The sequence below is a fragment of the Triturus cristatus genome, chromosome 4_2 (genome assembly GCF_964204655.1).
Source record: "Triturus cristatus chromosome 4_2, aTriCri1.1, whole genome shotgun sequence".
Taxonomy (NCBI): Eukaryota; Metazoa; Chordata; class Amphibia; order Caudata; family Salamandridae; genus Triturus; species Triturus cristatus.
Window position 1 is genome coordinate 546,852,488 of NC_140586.1, and position 26,942 is coordinate 546,879,429.

The 26,942-nt window shown below is 45.9% G+C and overlaps 1 protein-coding gene across 1 annotated transcript in view; it reads right to left on the reverse strand.

The window, feature by feature from the left end:
- Nucleotides 1-26,942, reverse strand: part of HFM1 (helicase for meiosis 1) — a 3,754,865-nt gene that overhangs the window by 1,642,723 nt on the left and 2,085,200 nt on the right. The window contains exons 24-25 of the mRNA XM_085599940.1: nt 10,767-10,898; nt 8,988-9,073 (exon numbers count right to left, since the gene is read on the reverse strand). Of these exons, the coding sequence (XP_085456066.1) occupies nt 8,988-9,073; nt 10,767-10,898 (218 nt within the window). The remainder of the gene's footprint in view (nt 1-8,987; nt 9,074-10,766; nt 10,899-26,942) is intronic.

Here is a 26,942-nt window from a genome sequence, read left to right on the forward strand (position 1 = left end):
TATAGTCGCAGTTCGACAGTGTTGATTGGTCAATATGACTGACACTGTGTAGGATCCTTGCCTGGTTTTAAGATAAGGGAGATAACAACCTCATTCCAAGACTCCAGTAGTAGTGAATTGCCCCTCAACACATCGCTGAATAGCTCTAACCGGATTGGGATTGCAACTTCAGCCAACAATGTGTAGATTTCATTTGGTATCTAATCCGGCCCAGCTGCTTTCCCCTTTTTAATTTTTTTAACTGCAGTCAGAATTTTGTTCTCTGTTATTTCCAGGATCAAATATTGTTGATCTTCTATGCTCAGTTTTGGCAGTTGTTTTTCTGAGAGCCAGTGGTCTAGCACTGCCTCATCTACCTCAAGATCTTCAAGATATAAGTCCTGAAAGAATTTAGTGAATGCCTGCTCTATCCCTTCCACATCCTCCACTACCCTATCCTCTTCTTCAATCTTGATTTTCCTGATGTAGTAAGTTGAGTTGTCCATCCTGGTCTTCATAGCCAGTAGTTTTCCTAATTTCTCCCCCTGCTCATACTCGCACAACTTACTCGCTTCCCATTTCTGCTGCAATCTCTCCTCCATCTTCAGTCTAAACTTCAGTTGTCAGTCCTCCACTTTTTCAACTAATCTTTCTTTTGGCTTCCCCTGGAGATACCCTGACTTCAGGTTAGCTTCTGCTGCCCTAACTTATCTTTAAGCAGAGAAACCTGCTTCTTATCTTTTCTGACCCAAGCCACAAAGGAGCTCCTGAAGATCCCCCTCAGCCAAGCTTTGAATGTGTCCCATACCACGTATGTGGGGGATGAGGCTACTTTCCATATAAAAAAAATCAGCTGCTTCCCCTTCTATCCTTCTCAAAATATCTGTCTACAGAAGTAACCTTCTGTTTAGGGTTCACCTTCTTAGTGCCAGCTTTGAAGGCAGTTTAAGTTTTTAAATATATTGCTGCATGATCAGATAAATGAATAGGTTGATATTCAATCTCCTTAACTTTTTCCACTTCTGATTCCTCCATACAGCAATAGTCTATCCTTGGATAATGACCGTTTTCTTGCTATAAAAGGAATAGTTTCTAGAGTTGCCTTTCACCCTGCGCCACACATCACAAAGATTCAGGTTATCTATCATAGATAGGAGATAAGCCTTTCACTCTGGGTGAACTAATTTGATTAAGGGATAAGGATCTATCTAGGTTATTTTTTAATAAGACATTAAAATCACTGCACATAATAAGTGGGGCTTCAAAATCTAACAAGCTAGAACACAGGTTGTTCAAAGATGTAATATCATCCTTCTTCAGGCCATAGTAGCTAGCCAGGGTATACATAATCTAACCAGCTTTGACCTCCGCTACTATCCAACGCCCTCCTTCATTTACCTGGGATCTCCACAACTCTACCCCTGAATTTACCTTAATTATTATAGCCACCCCTTTAGTGCAGTGTTGCTGATCTGTATCAATCAATCAAGCATACATTTGTAGAGCGCGCTACTCACCCGTGAGGGTCTCAAGGCGCTGAGGGGGGAGGGAGGAGGGGCGGGTGCTGCTACTGCTCGTACAACCAGGTCTTGAGGAGTCTCCTGAAGGTCAGCAGGTCCTGGGTCTGTCGCAGATGGATGGAGAGAGTGTTCCATGTCTTGGCGGCGAGGTGGAAGAATGATCTGCCACCGGTGGTTGTTTAGTGGATGCGTGGATCGGTGGTGAGGGCGAGGTCAGCAGAGCGAAGCTGGCGGTTCAGGGTGTAGAAGGTGAGTCGTGTGTTGGGGTGTGTTGGTCCGGTGTTGTGGAGAGCTTTGTCAGAGTGGGTGAGGAACTTGAAGGTGATCCTCTTGTTGACGGGGAGCAAGTGCAGGTCTCTCGGGTGGACAGTGATGTGGCTGTGGTGGGGAATGTCGAGGATATGGTGAGCAGAGGCGTTCTGTATGCGTTGAAGTCTTCTCTGGAATTTGGCCATGGTTCCCGCGTAGAGGGCATAGCTGTACTCCAGCCTGCTGCTGACGAGGGCTTGGGTGACCGTCCTTCTGGTTCCAGTGGGGATCCATCTGAAGATCTTGCAAAGCATGCGGAGGGTGTTGAAGCAGGAGGAGGAGACGGCGTTGACTTGCTGGGTCATTGATAGTGTTGAGTCCAGGATGCACCCCAGGTTGCGTGCGTGGTTGGTGGGTGTCAGCATAGCTCCCAGCATGTCCAGCCACCAGGAGTCATCCCAGGTGGAGGGGGTGGAGCCGAGGAAGAGGACCTCCGTCTTGTCAGAGTTCAGTATCAGGCGACTGTTCTTCATCCATTCTGTGACGGCCTTCATTCCTTCGTGAAGGTTGCTTTTGGCGATGGCGGGGTCCTTAGTGAGGGAAAGGATCAGCTGGGTGTCGTTGGCGTATGAGAACACGTCGAGCCGCTCTGATGTTAGAGAGTGCGCTCACAGCTTCAAACCAAGATAGACCTGGGCTCGCGCACATAAACTCCCCGGGGCTTCCAGAGGTGGGGGATACCGGTGTTCACGAGCAGAACGCGCCAACCTTCGCCGACTTTCACGCCCTTTCCATGGTCCTCACTGCGGGAAATCGCAAGGCATCAGGTAGGCTAACTGTTCGGTGCTGTGATCTCGTCGTGCTATTGGAGCCCATGGGAGTATCTCCCGACCGGCTAACTAGCTGGCCACGATTATCATGATTGCGTAGAAATACCTTTTAAGCACTTCCAGATCACCACCGCTGGTGCCAATGAAATCCCTGATGCAGAATGCTTCACTACCAAGGCTCATGGGAAATCTAGTTTGTAACATTGCCTCTTCCGTGTTCCTCCTCCTATCAGGTATTCCACCAATCTGTGAGTGTTAAAAACAAGTTCATTATTCTGTCTGCACCCTCCTGATATATGCTAGTATGGAGTAGAGGCTGGTTCCTGATATGATTGGCAATGTTTAGAACTTTGCCATCTGTTTGATGTGTAACAAATGCTCAGCACCCACACATAGCGAAGGCCCCACCAGTGGCAAAGGCTCTATGTTAGACCTCTTCATTGCCAAACCAGGTACCATAACATGTGACAACACTATCTTGGTGGAATTGTTCGATCACTTTCTCGTACCAGTTTCACTTTTCTGCTCCAAAGCCCACAAGATAGGTTAATCAAGATATCTAAGATTTGGATCAGAAACTTCAAAGATTTGACAAGACAATCCTGTAGCACAAGATCTCAACAAATCTGCTAAACTGGAGCACTACCTCAGATATGACTAATCTTGTGGATCCCTACAAATCTATCATGACTGAGGTAACAGATGAGATGGTGCTCTTAAAGCAAAAAGAATAAATCATTCTAAAGGAAAAAAGGTGGAGCAGTCACCCCACCCTCCCAAACCTTGAGATCAAGTTGAAAATCCTACAGAAGACACACATTTGATGCAGAAGTGCCCTTCGTAAAAAAGAAAATAACACAGTGAAAAACAAACCCAAGAATGGCTTTAATCAACATACCAATCCCTCTTATACTCCCTTGATTCCATCCTCATAAGAGAATTGTGAGAAAGTACAAATACCAGATTTTGATTGCCTCCTGGTCTCCTTAAAATTTCATTTGACGAATTATACACTTATGGTCAAGCTTCTTTTTTGTCCACACTTCACATGGTACTCTTTCTTAATCCTCTCTTATCCACTGTGGCTCCTCTGAATGCAGTCCTTGAACAGCTAGAATGGTACTAGAGTCAATGAAATTAGATCATCTATTTTTTTTGTAGTAACTCAGATGGACTAGCTCCCAGTACAAATTCCAGATGAAGGTGATTTCATTAGAAACAAGGGGGGTCACACCAAAGTTCCCAGCAATACAGGCAAAACAATAATCAGTTATGGTGGGTGGGGTGGGGGGGTGGGCAATGACTACAGAGGAGATGTGTTAGTAGGCTTGAAGTCTACAGATTCCACCTTTGTGGGTATTGAATAAGTCTGGACACCTTAGCGAAATAGATTAGGGAATTGGGTCATCGCATAGCCTAAGAATATTTTCGTGGAATATTAATGGTTTCAAAGAGCAAATAAAGATCGATTGTATAAAAAATGTTTCACGGCAGGCAGGCATTAGTTGTCTGCAGGAAACTTGGCTATGCGACAGTACCCTTGTAGTTGAAGGATGTACCCAGATTTACAAAGCATAAACAAAGGAAAAATTGAGAGAATCACACCAAAGGCAAGAGCCCAAATAGAAAACTCTCGACAAAAGTCCAAGAATGACATCCTTGAAACTGGAACTGCGATCGAATAACCAGGAATGCAAACTGAAGCTGGACGGTGTAGATCAGAAACCTTGAGCTGACTGTGATTCACGTCCCATAATTTAGAGTACTTTGCTAATGGAGGCTTGGAAAACTTTACTCCCCGAAGGAGCCGACAAACTCTAGAGGATGTTCACCCACTGGTTTGCGCCCACCGTATTGTGATTAAGGGAGATTACTGATCTGTATATGTTAACCGTCCTGTAAAACTTACCTGGACTGGCTTCAGACGCCAGAAAATTGACAACGTAAGTTAAATTTGCTGAAAAGGGATCGACATGTTTTCCCACACACCAGCTTGTCCATAAAGATCAAGCTGATTTGTAAGCTTTTGATGTGCCTGTAGCCCAGGCTCTGCTAATTAAGAGAGAAGCTTCCTCCGAATGCAGTGGTCAAGGAGGTTAGGCCCGAGATTTTCCACGTGGACAGGGACGGATTGTTGTCCAAAATGAGACTGTGAGGTTGACCCAAAGGATCCAGTAAAAGATTGTTGTAAGAAGGAAGAAGTACAGGAAAGTCCACTTGCATTTGCAGAAGAGACGGGAACCAAATCTGAGATTGCCAGAAGGGAACAACTATCACCAGAGAGGCTTGTTGGCGTCTGGACTGAGCAAGGACTTTGTTGATCATGATGAAAGGGGGGAAGGCGTAGTTAAGATGAAGAGACCAATCTTGAAGGAAAGCGTCTGTGGCAAGAGCCAGTGGATCCGAACGCCAGCTGAAGAAGAGAGGAAGCTAGGAAATGAGACGAGAGGCAAAGAGATCGATATGCAAAGGGCCCCATTTCTGGGACAGAGATTGAAAGATGGATGGAAGAAGCTTCCAATCGCTGGAGTCCCGTAGGTAACGAGAGTGCAAATCTGCGATGGAATTGAGATTGCCTAGAAGATATTTGGCTCTGACTGAAATCTTGTTGAAAAGGCAAAATTCCCAAAGACTCTTTGCCAACTCCGCAAGAGGCTTGGATTTTGTGCCTCCGAGATGGTTTATGTAACAGATCGCAGAAACATTGTCCATACGAAGAAGGATGGCACAGTGAACTCTGTCTTTTGCTACGCTTCTAAGCGCAAAGAAACCTGCCAGCATCTCTAAAGAATTGTTGTGCAATCTCGACTCCTCTAGCGACCATGTACAGCCAGTCGAGATTGGACCACATCGGGCGCCCCAACCCGACAGACATGCATCTGATTCTAATGCAAGATCTGGGGCTGAGGCAAAGATTGTCCTGACATTCCACGCATCTAAATGGTCTATCCACCATTGGAGTGCTGAACGAGAATCTGGATCTAAGGAAATCAGATCAGAATAAGCCAGACCTTGACGCAGATGGCGTATTTTGAGGCACTGAAGCGCTTGATAGTGCAGAGGTCCCGGAAAGATTGCCTGAATGGAGGCGGACAAAAGACCTACTATTCTTGCTAGAGATCTGAGAGAAATCGAGGAACTTCGAAGAACTGGGTAAATTTCCGATTTTATGGCTGACACCTTTGCCTGAGGCAGATGAAGCGAAGCTGTTGAAGAATCTACCAGAAAACCGAGGAACTCAATCAGTTGGGAAGGAGTGAGTGTGGATTTTTCGGGATTGAGAAGAAAGCCCAGCTCTGAAAGAACCGACCGAGTGATGTCCAAATGAGACAAAAGGGTCTGTTTGTCCGAATTCATAATTAGAATGTAATTGAGGTAAATAAGTAATCTGACCCCAAGAGACCTGTGATAAGTCACCACCGGTTTCATGATCTTTGTAAAGCGCCATGGTCCTGACGATAGACCGAAGGGGAGAGAGCGAAAGTGGTAAGTCACTCCTAGCCACAGAAACTGGACAAATTTCCTGTGGGAAGGATGGATCAGAATAGTAAGGTACGTGTCCTGCAAGTCTATTCTGACCATCCAGTCGTGTAATCAGAGAGAGTCCCTGAGATGGATGGTGGTCTCCGTTTTGAAGTGACGATAAACTACAAATTGGATGAACCACTTGAGATTTATACCAGGACGCATCTTCTTGTTCTTTTTTCGTACTAGAAAGATGGAACTGAGAAACCCTGAAGGATCTAGGGGGGTGGCTTCAATAGCATGTTTCCGCAAAAGGGACTGCACCTCGATTGAAACGGGCTTGGCCATGTCATTTGAAAACACGAGAAGAGGAGGGAAAACTGTTTGGAAAGGTGGGGCATAGAACTCTATAAAATAACCTTGGATAGAGCTTAGAACCCACGGATCTGCAGTTAGAGTTTGCCATTTTGGAAGAAAAAGACTTAAACGACTCGCTACAGGGGGAAGCTCTGAGAGACTCGCTTGTTGGCTATTGCTGCGGAAATTCCTTTGTCCACGACCCCTGAAACTGTGACCTCGTGGTGGAACTGGCGTTTAAACTCTTGGTAGTTGGAATTTGAGTTGAAAGATCCTCTGGAGCCTTGATTGTGGTATGGACGACCGGTAAAGCGACCCCTGCCTCTACCGGCCCCTCCAAAAACCCGCTGGGTGAAGACTTTCTTTAAAGATTGTTGAGCCTTATCGATGGAGGCAAAGGTAGAGAAAAATGTACTTAGATACTTCACTAACGAGTCACCAAACAAAAGATCATCGGCCTTGATACCCGGATCAAGGGTAGCCAAGTTAGCCAACTTGGGATCACTTGATAAGAAGGCATTTGCGGCGCTCATGTATGATTGCCGAATTGGCATTACCCAGAAGGCAAACTTTTCCAAACTTTGAGAAGAAAGTTAACAAGGGTTGATCGATAGTCGGAGTAGAGGAGACATTGGAAGGAAGGGAAGGTTTGGGACATTGCGACTTGAGCCTTGACCTGGTGGATTTGTCCAAAGGCAGATGAAGCCTAGCTGAAATATAATCGCCTACATGAGATGCAGGGAACCATTCAGTTGAGTTAGGATGACGAATAGAAGTAGGGTCAAACATGGGAGCACCCTCCGCATCCAAAATAGGTTGAAAAGAAAAGGAATCAGTTCTTGACTTTTTAGCAGGAGGGGAAGAAGGATCAGTGACATCTAAAAGGTCAAACGCATCATCTGCCTCTCCAAGATAGTCATCCGTGTCCAAAATTTGAGAAATAACCAATTTTTGTGGTACCTCGGCATTTTTTTATTTTGATTGACATTTACCAGCATTCTTAACATTAAACCTCTCCTTTGCAGGAGGCCTGGGAGGCACTACGTCCTCAATCTCGTGTGAGGAAACCTCACTGGGCACTCGTGACTTCATAGACGCAGGCACATTGAAATTATTGCTGGAAGGTACCAACTTTCTCTTTCTGCTATCCCCCGCAGAATGGGCCAAAGCTTTGGACATAAGAGATAACATAGAGTTTTCCAGAACCATAGAAAATCTTTTCATAGAGGCTTGAACAGCGTTTTCCACAGAGGAATTAATAAACATATTCAAATCATTCTTAAATGCCTCCCCTTCTTCATCATGAATATCAGACACAGGAGAGCTGTTAATCTCCATAGCAAAAATAAAGGGAGAAAGTGTGGGGAAAAAAGAGTTAGCCAGCAGGCTGAGAGAGAGCTTGAGACCGCCCCTGAGCGTGAGGAGGAACACTGAAAGGCCGGGATAGCAGGGAAAACCACTCCCAGTGGGCCGGACTCTACCGGCGTGTGACGAGGAAGTGATGCTCAGAACAATGAGGCACAGCAGGCGAGAAGGCTCGACTTGGGGAAATCAGGCAAAAGACTGTTAAGAAAAAACGGTAGGAAAATGGCTGAGACGGGAAGCGCTAACGAGCGCGCACGCGCACTGCAGGAAATAGCACAGCTGCGGGCGGCAGCGGGGGGGGGGGCGCTGAAAGCTATCGGAAGGGATTAATGACCACAAACCAGATCAACCAACGCGAAACAATACCTTATAAATAAACAACAATGCGCAGTAATAATAGAGTCAACACTGAGAAAGAGTATATATTTATCTTGACTGCGAGCAGCAAGAAAAGAAGGTTGTTCGCAGTCAGGACAAGCATTATACTCAGATCTGCCTGTTCATTGGTTGTTGTGTTGGATTCCATGTTTCCCCATTGTCCTTTTGATCTCTTGGCCTTCTGGGAACTGTAGTTTTTCGTTTTATCTTGGCTGCTATTGAATAAAATCAAGATAAGAAAAGCATAATAGGAGCCTCCAGTATGACATAAAATTACCATGTAGGCAGAAATCTATTTTGATGAACCTTTTGTTGCCAATGTGCACAAATCACTTTCTGCATAGTAGGATGCCATGGAGGGTTCAGGGTAGGCATGGCAAGCTCAATATTTAATTTTATTTTCTGAAAGAAAAAGGGAATGTTTATGACAAACAAAATGAAAAAGGTCATGGCACAGAGTTTTCTCCCTGCACATGGTTCCATTATTTATTTTCCCTTCCCAGGTTTGCCAACCTGCACATGGAGAAATGGGGCAAGGAAAGTATGAATTGAAAGAACCACCTGGAATGTGGTGTCCCTCCCAATGCATAAAAGGTAGTGATTCTGTGGCAACCAGGCCATTTCCTTTGACTGACTTCCAGTAGAACTGAGAGCAATGCCACTGGCAGTAAAACAATGGTTCCACACTCAAAATGGGGCAGAAGAATTGATAGTTTGGCTGGCAGGATAACTGTAGGATTGTTTACATTTTCCCCTCTGTTAAACTCTAAATTACCACCTTAGTTTCCTTTATTATTTGTAGCAAAGTAAACATCAATGAACACAAAACTATATTAGTACATACCAATTCAAGTTCCCTTGGATTTGTTTCTTCAATTTTTTTAAATGATGTTAGGTTTGCATTTACCATTGCATTGGATAGTGTTACACCTGTAAATACATGGTACAGTTTTAACACAGACTTTTACAGTTTATTATTTTTTTATTTTTATACTTCAAAACAATTGCATATGGCAAGCAATGGAGATTATTTATTTCTTAGGTCTTGCCTATCGCCCTTTTGTTAGTTTGCCCAAAAACATACAGTGGACTTACAGCCCGCCCTGCTTACCATTTGGTTGTCTTTACTGTCACTCTCATTTGCTTGTTTCTGATTCAAAGGCTTGCCTCCATCGTCTTTCATTTGTACCTTGCAGGGACATTGCATCTTTACTATTCATTTGACTGGCTTACTTGTATCCTATATCCTTCCACTGCTCACTTTTAGGGAAATAATATTTTCTTTTTGGTTAAGCACTCCATGAGAGTGCTAGCATTTTCCAGTTTTCTCCATTGAGTGCTTCTTCGCCTCCTAGCAAATACCCACCCTCACACTCCATGTTGCTCTCTCTCTCTTGTGCACTTCATTCCCACCAAACTCTGTTTAGTGTGCTGCTTTTCCCCTCCTTCCCCACCTGGTTATATTTTATTTTATACGCCCCCGCCCACTTCCTGTTATTTCCCCTCACCCACTCTTCCATTGCATCCGCAGTCTTTTTTATTGTAATTTTTTTTGTTGGCGTGGCTGCGAATAAAACAATGGGGTCAGCATAATTTCTTAGATCCGCTTCTGTGATGACCCATACATGCGAATATATCATCATGGGTGCACATGCTCAGCAGTTTTTACAATTTCCTCGGGTAACTCTATTTCAAAGAGACCTTAATATTTGAATCTCTCCTTCTTTTAGCAGATACCCTTTCTCTTCCCTTCCCTTCCCTGCTTGCTTCCTGAGTTACTATTTTCCTAGTGCGGTGTCTTCCTATTACTTATTTCCTTATTTGCCAGGCGGTTCCAATGTCTTCCCTTTTTTTCTATTTGGCACTACTTCTCTCTACATCCTTGGCTGTGTATTAAGTGATTCAACCTTGCTATATCCACTTTGTGTGCTTTTGTGTGATTGCCAGAAATAACGGGCATCGCTGGTAATGTATCTAGTGTTTCTCAATCACTGTGAAAATTGTCTTTATTTTGCGTTTTATAACATCACAAAGTTATCAGTTCAACAGATCCTGCCTTTGCTCGTACATCCTGCATATGGATACGGATTGAAGACCGTATCTTAATACCAATTGTGTTTGAGAAACTTACTGGGCTTAAGTCTTAGCATGGTGAGCTCCTAAGTGCTTTGACCCAGATCCCCCTTAATATAAATATTTTTCTGTGGTTTGTATTGTAAAAAATGTTGAAATGAGTGCCCCTGCTCTTTAAGAGTTTTCAATTTATTTGTGCTCCTCCTTATTTGGATCCATCCTCGCCTCTGATTCTGTGTGCAACTCTCTTACCAATATTTTCTTGTCACAAGTCCTTGACAGACCCCTGAAAATACATACAGAAAGTAGGATGTCTGTGCTGTAGATTTTTCACACCACTAAAATACAGCAGGTTTTCGCTGATTGATTTGTATGTGAAAACGTTAAAAATATTTATACATGTGATTGTCAGCTGTGAAAATGCAATTTAGCTGTTTATGAATATCAGCATCTATTATAAAACTAATGGTAATACTTATTCAAGTGGTACAGTAAATGTGACATAACAGATCAACACATTGGCATAAGTATTTATTTATTCAGTACATACCAATCTTTTCCAGTTGTTTTGACACATGAAGAGTGTTTTCCCATAATTTAGCTCTGAAACACTTTGCTAGAATCAAAGAATTCAAAAAGGCAGAGAACTTCTTTTCTTCTGATGCCATAAATTCAGAAAGACCTACAGTGCAGGTAACATATTCACTCAATTATGTGGCAAGAAAAAGCAAACAATTTACACACTCACCAGCTCATATACTGATTTCACTTTAATTAATCTCGTAATTATTCAATGCAAGCAACATGATATGTCATTCAGTACAAACTGGACATACAAACTATAGTCAAGCGCAAGTTTTTATCCTGTGGGTGCAACTAAATCTGTAAATGGTAATGAATAAATTACTCACCTTTGGTGACCAATTTTCAGATAGATGGATTTGCAGCTTCCTGCAGCCTCCTTACATGTGAACCCATCCCAGGGGTAAAACTGGGATCTGAACTGTGTTGCTGTGATGACACTCCAACTGTGCCAGGTAGTGATGTGCAGTGTCCTCTTAAGGATTTTGGGGGCCCCAGGCAAGTCATATTTTGGGGGCCCTTGAAGGGACAATTTTTAATTTTCTTACCCATTTCTTATTAACTCAAGCTCCTTTGAAGCCAGACAATACAACATTGTGTGTCAAACTTTAACAGGGTAACACAAAGTAGTTCAAATAAGACTTTCCTGGGACCTCAACATTTTTTAAAGATGGAACAGAGAGACAATGTTATAGATAGAGACAGGCAGAGAGCTAGATAGGTTTAGATCGAGAATGTATTACAAAGATAGTCAAATAAAAACAAACTTTATTCAGCAAATTAATGCCACAAACATTTCCATACAATCAATATAGCAGTAATAAAGTATAAATTTTAAAACAGTGAAGAAGTCAATGTGAGAAGTTGGCCTGATATATGATGTCACTAGTTCTAGTGTACACCTGGTATCAGTCCAAACAACCCGTATGGTGATTGGTTGTAAAGTCAACCTTATAGACCAGCTATCCTAGGGGTAGCATGGACAAGAGCAGTCTTAGGCTAAACTCTGTATGGCATGTGAAGCCAGCTGTTATACCATTTGCAACACCTTGAATACCAAATGAAAGGACACCAAAACAGATATATTATAAAAATAGAATGTATTTATTCTAGTAAAAACACCCTCAGCACTCTTTATGAGATTCGAGGTAAGTACAACACAGTCTTATTCAAGCATACATAAGTCACACAGGTAAGTAAGACAGTTAGGCCCTAGGGGCCACGCAAACCATATACTAAGTAAGTGGTATAAGAACCACTGTCACGAACACATGATAGGCCTAGGCTTAGGGAATCGCTGGGGCTACACTATCCTATCAGTTGCTAGGCAGTGGGAGGCCCACGGGATTCAGGTGCAGAGTGGAAACACTCACGCGTAATGCGTTAAAGTCGATAGAAATAGTAGTATTTAGTAATTCAGAGTTTTAGGACACTTCGGAAGGAACTAGGAGTTAGAGACTTGGAAACTAGACACTTGGATAGTCAATACCCTTGTGAGCACCAGAGTACTCAAGTTACCTTGCCCACAGGCTGCGGGTGCATAGGTGCATAGGTGTGAACTTGCGTATCTACTAAAACCTCTCTAGTAGTTGTAGTCAGGGTGTGCTAGGCCCTTCAACCTACAACAACTAAGGTCAGTAGAACTTAAGTATTCTAAGATTTTGTTTTATATGTACCTTACAGTACCTAATGTGATCTTTTTATTTGATATCTCAAGATTACAATGGTATTACAACAGCAAGCTCACATCCCAACCGCTGCTCACCAATGTGAGAAGTTGGCCTGATATATGATGTCACTAGTTCTAGTGTACACCTTGTATCAGTCCAAACAACCCTTATGGTGATTGGTTGTAAAGTCAACCTTATAGACCAGCTATCCTAGTGGTAGCATGGACAAGAGCAGTCTTAGGCTAAACTCTGTATGGCATGTGAAGCCAGCTGTTATACCATTATAATCCCTTGAATACCAAATGAAAGGACACCACACCAGATATATATAAAATTAGAATGTATTTATTCTAACATATACCCTCAGCACTCTTTATGAGTTCAGAGGTCTAAGCACAACAATTTCTTAAGTAGCATACGTTAAGTTACACAGGAAAATACAGTTAGGCCCAGGGGCCACGCAAACCATATACTAAGAAAGTGGTATAAGTACCACGTCACAAACAGGGAGTAGGCCTAGGGCCTAGGGGATCGCTGGGGCTACACTACCCTACCAGTAGTTAGGAAGTGGGAGGCCCACGGGAAGCGTGTGCAGTGTGGAAACACACACGCGGGTTACATTAAAGTCAATGGGAATGTAGTAATTAGAAATAGGAAGAATAAGGACACTTCCGAAGTAACTAGGAGGAAGCAACTAGAGACTTAGACACTTGAATAGTCAATATCCCCTGGAGCACCGGAGTACTCGTGTTACCTCACCCACAGGAGACGGGTGCATAGGTGTGAAGATGTGTCGGGTGTCGTCGCTGGATCCTATGGATGCCTGAAGAACAGATGCTGGCAGGCGGCCAGGAGGAAGATGTCCGGTGGATCCAAGGGTGAATCTTGAAGGAAGAACACCTGCAAGCAGAGGGGACAAAGTCTGGGTCACTAGCCAGTGACCGTGTGGAACCAGGAAGGAACCAGGCGATGTCATGCAGAACACAGGTGATGTCTTGAAGCTTGTCTCTGCAGCTGCGTGGACCAGGAGGCATCAAGGACAACCAGAACCAGGGTACGAGCTGTCCCACAAAGGATCTTCCTGATGGCAGAGTCGACGTCCCGATTGGAGTCAACAAGCCTTGGCAAAGGCAACCCACACAGAAATGGAAATTCGCTTCAGGTGCAGACCAGGAATGTCTGAGGTACTTCTCTTTCACAGGGAAGCAAGGGCCAGTCTGGAGAAGCCAAACCAGCAGTGGAAAGTCAAGGGTTTGTCGTCACTGAGGCTACTAGCCAACGGGCAATCAACCGGACAGACGCGTCAAGCAGGAAAATGCAGAAGAGCCCCACGCAGAACTCGTGGAGTGTGGAGGGCTGATCTTCGGTGCAGATGGTGCTTGGGGTTGGGGCTTCTCAATACCCAGAGCAAAACTTCGAGGATGCCTCAGAAGCTGCGCTGGAAGCTACTCGCCAATTTTCCCAGGTAGCCGGTCCCACGTCTCTCATCGCCTCCACGGATCTCAGTTTGGCTGTGGATGTGGATCAGGGTCAGAGAAGTCTGGAGGTCAAGGCGCTGGTCGAGCTCTGCAGTCGGTTCCTCATAGAACTTGGGCAAAGCAAATGGCAGGTCGCTTGTTGGTGCCTGTTTGCACAGGGTGGCCACTCCTTGGCCACAAGGGAGATTCTTCAGTCTTCTTGCCGAATGTCGAAGGTCCAGAGTTTCGTGTCTTGTTTCAGTTCAGGATAATCCAAAGTCCTAGGGACTCAGCTCCCACTCTTATACTAATCTGGGGGGCTGGGTTACCTGCTAGGTCCCTCCTATGGGTGGGACCAAGGAGGGGGGTGGTTACACCCCCTTCGCTTTGTCCAGTTTCGCGCCAGGACTGGGGCTGGAGTGCCCCAACACCGGTTTGAACCGGACTATGCATGGGACACCTTGTGTGCCCCAGGCAGTGTCTCGTTTCTTTCATCCCTCCCTGCCCCAATACACTAAGCCCTGTCTAGGGTGGTGCTAGCACCTCCCAAGGCAGGAAACCTATTGTCCAAGCCTCCCTCGCTGGAAGGCCTCCCAGCAGCAGGAGGTCAGACTTGTGTCTGTGGCAGCAGCATCCATTTTGTGATGCTGGGGCTCTGGTTAACTTTAACCGGGTAGTAGGTCTTCAACATGTCTTCTCCCTCAAGAAGGGAGGAATACTATCCTCATCGCCAGAAATGGTGTGGGGGTAGTATTCCAAAGTGTTAGACACCTTACACGACATGTTTTGATAAAGCCAAACCATAGTTACCATAACCACGAGGATTATAAGGCACTTTAAGAGTATATGATAGGCGATATCATAGAACAGTTATAAGGACATGGTTCCGAAAGCTGCAGACAGGCTCAGCTCATGCTAGAGCACCATCTCACATGTTACCAAGCACTCTGCCTTCAGGATTGTTAAGGCCTGCCATAGGAGTGACTGACAGGTTACCCATGTGTCTATATAAGGTAGGTATAGGAATACTATACCTAAGCAAGGGGTGATTACATGACCTTGCCCCAGCTGAGTGATCAGCCAGTTGTGTCATGATGGGAGGCCAGCCAGGGGTGGCATAATACATGCTGCAGCCCCTGGTAGGCCTAGGGTACACCCATGCCCTGGGTACCTAAGGTACACTGTACAGGGCCCTATAAGGTGATCCTTACCAATTGGGTTATGCACCTAAAGTACATAGTATGAATTTAGAGAGAGAACAGCTGGGCTGTGGGTCTGATTAGCAGGCCCACAGCCACATCTAAGTCGAAAACCAGTGAAGCAAAAGCAAAATGTGGGGGTGACCATAGGAAGCAGACCCTTCTCTCCTACAGTCAATACAAAAAATAAAACATAAAAAAAGGATTACAATTTTAGATTACCACAAAAAGTGCAAAATCGTTTTGTACTAATGGGCTGCAGATTAAACTTATCAAGAATATATTTTCCTGATACTAAGTGCGCCTCTAATGATATTGATCGCTGCACAACACAATTCAGCTGAGTCTAACTGCTGAAGAATTAAAAAGCCTAAAATGTGTATGTCTTGAAATTCATAGGATGTAAAATTGATACTAACACACTCATGGGGCAAAAAGGAAGACTATCGAACTGTAAAGTGCCCAAATGTAACCTAGGGGCATATTATCAACGGCCAGCGATAATTATCTCTGGACGTTCATAGCGATAGAAAAATTATCGCCAGCTATCGCTGAATATTAACGCCATGATAACGCTATATTTACAACGCATAGCGCTATGGCGATAATATTTCAGTGATAGCGGTGTTTTCAATGGAACATCGCTGGTTTTCCAGTGATGTTCCATTGAAAACAGCAATAACATTGCTGATAGGACCCTGTGGTCCTATCAGCATAATCCATATCCCATTAAAAGTATGCCCTAGTCAGGAATTTAACAGGTGTTAAATTCCTGAGTTAAGGCTGAGGTAGTGCGATTTTTTTTAATCGCTGCACCCCCTTGTTAATATCACGAAGCTGCCTTCACGATATTAACATGTGTTGTTTTCACAGCCACGCCTCTTTTGTATCTCATTATCGATGCGAGGCGAGGCTGTGAAAAAACGGGCTCTACATCAAGGAAACACGCGCTAGCGTGTCCTTGATGATATTGCGATATAATTATCGCCGCTTTTTGCCCAAAAACGGACGCTAAAGCGGCGATAATTATATCGCCAGCCCTTGCTAATATGCCCCCAAGTTAGGTAAAATCCGTGTTGGGGGTTCTCTAAAATCGTTAGATAAAGCTCCAACTCATGACAGGGAGCTAGAGTGAAATATCTGTAAATAGAGGTTTGAGGGGCATATTATCAAGCCAGGCGATAAAATTATCGCCGCTTTAGCGGCAGAAAACTTCCACTAAAACGGCGATAATGGGCTTGATAATATGCTCTATGGAATTCCAATTGAAGCTCAGGTTAGATGTCCTTCGCATCTAACATGGGCTTCAATTGGAATTCCATAGAGCATATTATCAAGCCCATTATCGCCGTTTTAGTGGCAGTTTTCTGCCGCTAAAGCGGCGATAATTTTATCACCTGGCTTGATAATATGCCCCTTACCTCGGCCACAGCTCTGACACTGGTCACATTAAAGAGACCTTATCCGAGCTTTCATCATGGGGCATAGTAATTCAGGATTATTATTCAACTCAGGTACCCCCAGGCTTGAAGAAGCGCTCTTAATATAGGCTAGCCAAGGGAACAAGCCACCTTGTCAAGGGCCATGCAATCGATGATTATACTTTTATTGAGACCAAGCGATTGCCATATTTTAGCCTAAAGCACAAGGGGAGACAGATCTTCTAAGTAGGTCCAGGGTGTGCCTGAGGGAACTGATAGTAGTCTTCACGCAAAAATATTTTGTGTTTTTTTGAGATTGTTACAAACCTAACATATATTACACTGGCCTATGCCTATGGTTCTTGAAAATTGAAGTGCCCTTAACAACAGCAAAGGTGCCCACTTAAGTTTGGGGTCAAAAGGAATACCTAAATAATTAAAACAGTCACCGTTTAAAACTGGGTATCCCTCCATAAACTCATTTTTCGATTTGGTTCTTTTGGGCCCACAAGTTAAAATAAAAAACTTTGATTGGTTGACTTTTAAGTCTAGGGAGCTTATAACCTCCATGAAGCCATCTAATAACCGCTGGAGACGATTAGCATTTCTGGCCGAGAGGACTGCATCATAAGCATAAAGAAGTGTGGTGATGTATCAATTACCCACTCCCTGAAAATAGTTTATGGAAGATGTACAGACTCCAGTTGGAGAATAGAGAATACTTAACGAGGTTTACCAGTGCAGTCTGCAAGAAAAAAAGTATGATTAAAGGTTTTTCCACTCCCAAGCTTTCCAAAAGTTTCCATAGTTTAGAACAGTTTATGGTGTCAAATGCAGTTGGCAAGTCCATAAAGAACAAGTTACTTACCTTTGGTAACGATATATCTGTAAGAAACATTAGTTAGTTAGATTCCTTACCTTAGAGTATTCCCAGGCGTCATGCTGGATCCGGAAAGATTTTTCGTCAGCAATACCCTTGCGCGTCGCTAGGCGTCGTCTGCGGCTCCGCATCCGTCGTCGGCGTCGTGATCGCCAGGATAACGTCGTCAGAGTACTTAGACGCCGCCCTCGCGCGCTGACGTCAGTTCTTGTACATAGCTTTCCGCGCCAGGAACGCAGAGCCATGCAAGAAACTGACACTGGTGCCATGAATCTAGGGCCCTAAAAGGGATGACCTTAACCCTAGATATCAGTTCGCAGAACGGGGAGGATGGGTGGGGCAAAAAGGAATCTAACAAACTAATGTTTCTTACAGATATATCGTTACCCAAGGTAAGTAACTTGTTCATCTGAAAGAAACACGTTAGTTAGATTCCTTACCTTAGAATAGATACCCCAGCAATACCAACCCCGGTGGTGGGTCTGCGAACCAAGATCACACCAGGAAGTCCTGGAGAACGGAACGGCCAAAGAAGCCGTCTCTCCCGACTTGGCTGTCCAGGCAGTAATGCTTGGCAAACGTGTGCAGCGAGGCCCACGTTGCTGCCTGACAAATGTCCTGCAGAGGGACTCCCCATCCCAGGGCAGTAGTAGCCGTTGTGGCCTGAGTGGAATGGGCCCTCAGCCCCACAGGAGGTTCCTTCTTAGCCAAGGTATAACAGGCCTTAATGCACAACACGACCCACCGAGAGATGATTCGCTTGTTCACCGCCTGCCCTTTCTTAGCGCCCACGTAGCCAACGAAGAGTTGGTCGTCCACCCGGAACTGTTTTGTGCGGTCCAGATAGAAGGGGAGCGCATGTTTTGGGTCCAGACGGTGGAGCCTCTCTTCCTCTTTCGAGGGATGCGGAGGCGGAGAGAAGGTGGTCAATGTAACAGACTGGCCGATGTGAAAGGCAGTAGCCACCTTAGGGAGAAAGGAAGGACGAGTCCGGAGAACAACCTTGTCTGGATGGACAAAGAGGAAAGGAGGTTTAGAAGAAAGAGCCTGGAGCTCACTCACTCTTCCGGCAGAGGTGATGGCAACCAGGAAAGCATTCTTAAGAGTCAGAAGATGAAGAGGACAATTATGAAGTGGCTAAAAAGGAGCGCACATCAGATAGGTTAACACCAGGTTCAAGTCCCACTGAGGCATTACGAAGGGGACAGGAGGAAACATGTGAGTAATGCCTTTGAAGAATCTAGCAACAACAGGGGACTTGAAAAGAGAAGGCTGATCAGGAAGCCGTTGTAGGAGAGTAGGGTCTGCTTTCTATGTTTACCCCCACTTTTTGCTTTTGCTTCACTGGTTTTCGACTTAGATGTGGCTGTGGACCTGCTAATCAGACCCACAGCCCAGCTGTTCTCTCTCTAAATTCACTATGCACTTTAGGTGCATAACCCAATTGGTAAGGATCACCCTTTTGCACCCTGTACAGTGTGCCTTAGGTACCCAGGGCATAGGTGTACCCTAGGCCTACCAGGGGCTGCAGCATGTATTATGCCACCCCTGGCTGGCCTTCCATTATGACACAACTGGCTGATCACTCAGCTGGGGCAAGGTCGTGTAATCACCCCTTGCTTAGGTGTAGTATTCCTATACCTACCTTATATATAGACACATGGGTAACCTATCAGTCACTCCTATGGCAGGCCTTAACAATCCTGAAGGCAGAGTGCTTGGTAACATGTGAGATGGTGCTCTAGCATGAGCTGAGCCTGTCTGCAGCTTTCGGAACCATGTCCTTATAGCTGTTCTATGATATCGCCTACCTTATACTCTTAAAGTGCCTTATAATCCTCGCGTTTATGGTAACTATGGTTTGGCTTTATCAAAACATGTTGTGTAAGGTGTCTAACACTTTGGAATACTACCCCACACCATTTCTGGCGGTGAGGATAGTATTCCTCCCTTCTAGAGGGAGAAGACATGTTGGAGACCTACTACCCCGTTAAAGTTAACCAGAGCCCCAGCGTCACAAAATGGACGCTGCTGCCACAGACACGAGTCTGACCTCCTGCTGCTGGGAGACCTTCCAGCGAGGGAGGCTTGGACAATAGGTTTCCGGCCTTGGGAGGTGCTAGCACCACCCTAGACAGGCCTTAGTGTATTGGGGCAGGGAGGGATGAATGAAACGAGACACTGCCTGGGGCACACAAGGTGTCCCATGCATAGTCCAGTTCAAACCGGTGCTGGGGCACTCCAGCCCCAGTCCTGGCGCGAAACTGGACAAAGGGAGGTTATAACCACCCCCCTCCCTGGTCCCACCCATAGGAGGGACTTAGCAGGTAACCCAGTCCACCAGATTAGTATAAGAGTGGGAGCTGAGTTCATAGGACTTTAGATTATCCTGAACCTGCATCTTGAACAGAAACTCTGGACCTTCGACATTCTACTACGGAAGAAGACTGAAGAATCTCCCTTGTGGCCAAGGAGTGACCACCCTGGGCAACCAGGCAACACCCAGCGACCGCTGCTTGCTTTGCGACTGATCCTACGAGGGATGACTGCAGAGACTGACCAGCGCCGTGACTTCCAGACACCTCTGAACCAGATCCACATCTACAGCAAAGCTGAGACCCGTGGAGGCGACGAGGGACGTGGGACCGGCGACTTGGGAAAAGTGGCTAGTAACTGACTAGCGCGACTTCTGAGGCTTCCTCGAGGCTGTGCTTGGGGAATTGAGAAGCCCCAATCCCGAGCACCATCTGCAAAGAAGATCAGCTCCCCACACTTCACGTGTTCTGCGTGGGGCCCTTCTGCACCTGAGTTGCTCGACGTGTTGTCCGGTTGCTGGCCCGTTGGCTAGTGACCTCTGTGATGACGAACCTTCAATTTTGCCTTGCTGGTCCGGTTCCTCCAGACTGGCACCCGCTCCCCTGTGAAAGGGAAGCACCCCAGACCTTCCTGGTCTGCGACAGAAGCAAGTCCTCCATCCTGCGTGGGTTATGCTTGCCAAGGCTTGTTGGGTCCTAACTCGACATCGACGCCGCCGACAGCAAGAGCCTTCGTGGGACAGCTCGCCTCCTGGTTCTGGTCATCCTCGACATCTCCTGGTACCCGTGGCTGCTGCGACAAGCTTCACCTCTTCACCTGCATCTTCACGAAATCGCCTGGTTCCTTCCTGGTTCCTTCCCGGCTCCTGGCTGGTGACCTAGACTCTGTCCCCTCTGCTTGCAGGTATCCTCCTTCCTGATTCCATCCTTGGAATCCACCGGACACTCTTCACTGCCTGCCTGTTAGCAACTTTCTTCAGACATCCATAGGAGTCGACGACAAAACCAGACGCAAGTTCACACCTATGCACCCGCAGCCCGTGGGCTAGGTAACTTGAGTACTCTGGTGCTCACAAGGGGATTGACTATCCAAGTAGTGTCTAGTTTCCAAGTCTCTAACTCCTAGTTCCTTCCGAAGTGTCCTAAAACTCTTAATTACTAAATACTACTATTTCTATCGACTTTAACGCATTACGCGTGAGTGTTTCCACTCTGCACCTGAATCCCGTGGGCCTCCCACTGCCTAGCAACTGATAGGATAGTGTAGCCCCAGCGATTCCCTAGGCCTAGGCCTATCCTGTGTTCGTGACAGTGGTTCTTATACCACTTACTTAGTATATGGTTTGCGTGGCCCCTAGGGCCTAACTGTATTACTTACCTGTGTGACTTATGTATGCTTGAATAAGACTGTGTTGTACTTACCTCGAATCTCATAAAGAGTGCTGAGGGTGTTTTTACTAGAATAAATACATTCTATTTTTATAATATCTCTGTTTTGGTGTCCTTTCATTTGGTATTCAAGGTGTTGCAAATGGTATAACAGCAGGCTTCACATGCCATACAGAGTTTAGCCTAAGACTGCTCTTGTCCAAGCTCCCACTAGGATAGCTGGTCTATAAGGTTGACTTTACAACCAATCACCAAAAGGGTTATTTGGACTGATACAAGGTGTACACTAGAATTAGTGACATCATATATCAGGCCAAATTCTCACATTGGTGAGCAGCGGTTGGGATCTGAGCTTGCTGTTGTAATACCATTGCAATCTTGAGATATCAAATTGAAAGATCACAAAGATATTTGTAAGGTACATATAACATAGCTTATAAATACTTAAGTTCTACTGAACTTAGTTGTTGTAGGTTGAAGGGCCTAGCACACCCTGACTACAACTACTAGAGAGGTTTAGTAGGTACAACTAGTGTAGGTAGGTGCACACACCACACCCTCACTAGATCATGTCTCTGAGAGGAGATCAAGTTGATTCTCTCTCAGGAGGGGGATATCCTAGAAAGATACCCTCTAGATATGATACCCTAACTTCTCAAGAGATGAGACAATTGTGTACCTCCAGAAAGTTAAAACAGGGTTCAAACCCTACCCTCATTTATCTAGTGGAGATCTTAGAAGAGTATGATGCTCAGAGAGCCTTCCAGGATGGTGCCTTAGGTACCAATGAGGGCCTGCCCTCTGCAGAAGATTCCCCTCACAATACTGATCAAGAAGAGTCAGCAGGGACTTCAGAAGATGAGGTAGACAGCCAGGTACCAGTTAGGAGACTTAGCCAGGCTAACTTAAGCCTACATGGGAGTCTGACTGGGGTCCCCCCATTCAGACCCTCAAGTGGACTTAACCAGAGAAGCAGGAGAGGAAGATCCTCTTCAAGGGAATCTATCCACTCCCATGTCTCTAATAGCTCCAATGCCTCTTGTCACAGGGGAATGACTTCTCCACAGAGAAAAGAGCATCAGGCCAGAATGAGGGAAGTCAATCTGAAGATTGAAGGGGAAGAACTTGCCTTTGCCAAAGAGAGACTTGCTCTTGCCAGAGAGAAAAAGTTAAGTGGGTTAGGACCCACTGGTGGCAGCACTATTCCTAAGGATAGAGACAGGACCTATGACAATAGAAACCTGAGCAAGATTGTCCCTCCCTACAAGTGTGGGGATGACATCCACAAATGGATAACTGCTTTGGAGAGGGCTTGCAAAGTACAGCAGGTACCCCAAAGTCAGTGGGCAGCTATCTTGTGGCTCTCCTTCTCTGAGAAAGGTAGAGACAAGCTCCTCAGAGTTAGTGATGAGGATGCTGACAATTACACTGTCCTGAAGAGTGCTCTGATTGATGGGTTTGGCCTAACCACTGAACAATACAGGTTGTTGTTCAGGGATACCCAGAAGACACAGACTCAGGACTGGACTGACTTTGTAGACTGTGCCACTAAGGCTTTGGAAGGCTGGTTATTGGGTAGTAAGGTTAAGGACTATACAGGATTGTATAATTTGATCATGAGAGAACAAATACTTAACAACTGTCAAAACCAGCTGCTGCATCAACACTTGATTGACTCTGACCTAACTTCTCCCCAGGAATTGGGAAAGAAGGCAGATAGGTGGGTCAGGACTAGAGTTAAGCAGAAAAACCAGAACCAGGGCGGTGATCAGAAAAAGGCAGACCAGAAGGGTAATGAGCAGAAATCAAAAGACCAGAAGTCTTCACCAGGCCCCCAAAAGGCTCAGGGGGAGGGTGGTCCCAAAAAGGATAAAAAGAAAGATGGCCAAAAGAAACCTTGGTGTAACTATTGTAAGTCTAATTCACATTGGTTTAGTGAGTGCACCAAAAAGAACAAGCCCCCAACCACCATTGCCCCTAAGGCAACTGTACCCCCTAGTCCAGCTGTAAGTGGTGGTTCCCAGCAAAAGGGTGTAATAGGGTTACCCCTGGGAACTGAAGTGGATTCTGGCCTAGTCAGAATACCCACTCAGGCTGTTCTGATCTGTGATGGGTACATAGCTTTGTCCTCTACTGTGGGTCCCAGTAACCTGGGCAAGTACAGACAGACTCCTTTGATCAACCAAAGAATGGCTCAGGCCTACAGGGACACAGGTGCTAGTGTCACAATGGTGACACCTGCCTTTGTGGACCCTGGACAGATCATGCTAGGTGAGGACTACCTAGTGACCAACGCTAGCAATGCCACTACCTCACATAGTGTTGCAACTGTTAACTTCTCCTGGGGAGGGGTAACTGGCCTCAAGAAAGTTGTGGTGAGTTCAGATCTCCCTGTAGAATGTCTGTTGGGAAATGACATTGAAATTTCAGTCTGGGCTGAAGTGGAGTATAGGACCCATGCAGAAATGCTGGGAATAGATGCACATGTCCTTGCTGTGACCAGGTCACAGGCCAAAAAGTGCAACACTGAACAAGTTCTGGATCCTGGGACAATGGACCAGACACAACCCAAGAGAAACAGCAGTAGGGTTAAGGCTGTGCCTTCCCCCCTGCCTCAGGTAGAGAGTCAGCCCTCACAGGAGGATGATTCTGAGAGCCCTGAAGGAACCGTCCTAGAAGAACTGGAACCTGACCAGGTTGAGTTTCTTGGGACAGGGGGACCTTCAAGGGCAGATCTGAGGCAGGCACAATTAGACTGTCCTTCTCTTGAACCCCTCACACAGCAGGCTGCTGCTGAGGCTGCAGGGAATGCTCAAGGTACCCATAGAGTGTATTGGGATGAAGGGCTACTGTACTCAGAGGCTAGAGACCCCAAGCCTGGTGCATCCATGAGGTTGGTCATACCCTTGAGTTTCAGAGGCTTCCTTCTTACCTTGGTCCATGATATTCCCCTTGCAGGACACTTAGGCCAGAATAAGACCTGGGACAGACTTGTCCTTCACTTTCACTGGCCTCATATGTCAGAAGATACCAAGGAGTTTTGTCGCTCCTGTGTCACCTGCCAAGCCAGTGGCAAATCAGGTGGCACCACAAAGGCCCCCCTCATACCACTACCTGTGGTGGGGGTTCCCTTTGAGAGAGTGGGGATAGACATTGTAGGACCAATGGACCCCCAAACAGCATCTGAGCACAGATTCATACTGGTGATAGTGGACCATGCCACCAGGTATCCAGAAGCTATACCCCTAAGGACCACAACAGCTCCTGTTGTGGCAAGGGCCCTACTTAGAGTATTCTCCAGAGTGGGCTTTCCAAAGGAGGTTATTTCTGACAAAGGTGCCAACTTCATGTCAGGATATTTGACTGCAATGTGGAAGGAGTGTGGTGTGAACCACAAATTCACTACACCCTATCACCCACAGTGCAATGGGCTTGTGGAGAGATTCAACAAGACCCTAAAAGGGATGATAAAAGGTTTACCAGAGAAGCTTAGGCGAAGATGGGACATCCTTTTACCCTGCCTTCTGTTTGCTTACAGAGAGGTCCCACAAAAAGGGGTTGGCTACAGCCCTTTTTAGCTTTTGTTTGGGCATCCTGTAAGGGGACCCCTGTGTTTAGTAAGGGAAGGATGGGAGAGACCTCTCAGACAACCCAAACTGGACATAGTGGATTATGTACTTGGCCTCCGCTCCAGGATGGCAGAGTATATGAAGAAGGCTTCTAAAAACCTTGAGGCAAGCCAAGAACTCCAAAAAGCTTGGCATGACCAAAAGGCTGTGCTGACTGTGTACCAGCCAGGACAGAAAGTGTGGGTGTTGGAGCCAGTGGCCCCAGCAGCACTCCAGTACAAATGGTATGGACCCCACACTATTGTTGAACAGAAGGGAGAAGTCACCTACTTGGTGGACCTTGGGACTCCCAGAAGCCCCCACAGGGTGCTTCATGTCAACAGATTGAAGGCATATGTTGACAGGGCAGACATGGGCTTAATCATGGCTACAGATGAGGGGCAGGAGGAAGAGAGTGACCCTCTCCCAATACCTGTTGACTCAGAACCCTGATGATGGCTCAGTTGATGGTGTGGTCTTTTCTGACAGCCTCACTGTCCATCAGCAACAGGACTGCAGACAAGTTCTGCAATCCTACAGACATATGTTCTCTCTGACCCCAAGTCAGACAAACTGGTGGACCCATGAGGTGGACACCGGTGACAGTCTGCCTGTGAAGAGTAAAATCTACAGGCAACCTGACCATGTAAGGGACTGCATAAAAGTTGAGGTACAAAAGATGTTGGAGCTGGGAGTCATTGAACCTTCAGAGAGCCCTTGGGCTAGTCCTGTAGTTCTTGTGCCAAAACCTCACACCCAAGATGGTAAGAGAGAGATGAGGTTTTGCGTGGATTACAGAGGTCTCAATGCTGTCACTAGGACAGATGCCCACTCAATACCTAGGGCAGATGAGCTCATTGACAGATTGGCAGCTGCCAAGTTTTTGAGTACATTTGACCTGACAGCAGGCTACTGGCAAATCAGACTAGCTGAGAATGCAAAGGCCAAAACTACTTTCTCGTCCCCAGGAGGACATTATCAATTTGTGGTAATGCCCTTTGGTTTGAAGAATGCACCTGCCACTTTCCAAAGGTTGGTGAATCATGTCCTTACAGGTCTGGATGACTACTGTGCAGCTTATCTTGATGATATTGCTGTCTTTAGCTCCACCTGGGAGGATCACCTGGTCCACCTGAGGAATGTTTTAGAGGCCCTGCAAAAGGCAGGCCTCACTATCAAGGCCACTAAGTGCCAGATAGGGCAGAGCAAGGTTGTGTACCTGGGCCACCTAGTAGGTGGGGGTCAGGTTCAACCACTGGAGAGCAAGATCCAGACCATAAAGAACTGGACTCCTCCAATTACCCAGACTCAGGTCAGAGCTTTCTTGGGCCTGACTGGGTACTACAGAAAGTTTGTTAAGAACTATGGGTCCATTGTGACACCACTTAATGACTTGACCTCTAAGAAGATGCCAAAGAAAGTTCAGTGGACAGTAAGATGTCAGAAAGCATTTGATGACCTGAAGCAGGCCATGTGCACTGCACCTATTCTGAAAAGTCCAGACTACTCCAAAGAGTTCATTGTCCAGACAGATGCTTCTGAGTTGGGTGTGGGAGCTGTTCTTTCACAACTGAATGTAGATAGTCAAGACAAGCCCATTGCTTTTATTAGTAGAAGGCTGACCCCTAGAGAGAAACGTTGGTCAGCTATTGAGAGGGAGGCCTTTGCTGTGGTTTTGGCCCTGAAGAAGCTGAGGTCATACCTGTTTGGCACTCACTTCAAGATTCAGACAGACCATAAGCCCCTCTTGTGGCTAAATCAGATGAAGGGTGAACATCCCAAACTTCTTAGGTGGTCCATTTCCCTACAGGGGATGGACTTCACAGTGGAACATAGACCTGGGACTGACCATGCCAATGCAGATGGACTCTCCAGATATTTCCACTTACAACATGAAGACTCAACTGGTCAAGGTTAGTTTAATGTCCCTAAGTTTGTGGGGGGGTTGTGTAGGAGAGTAGGGTCTGCTTTCTATGTTCACCCCCACTTTTTGCTTTTGCTTCACTGGTTTTTGACTTAGATGTGGCTGTGGGCCTGCTAATCAGACCCAGAGCCCAGCTGTTCTCTCTCTAAATTCACTATGCACTTTAGGTGCATAACCCAATTGGTAAGGATCACCTTTTTGGACCCTGTACAGTGTACCTTGGGTACCTAGGGCATAGGTGTACCCTAGGCCTACCAGGGGCTGCAGCATGTATTATGCCA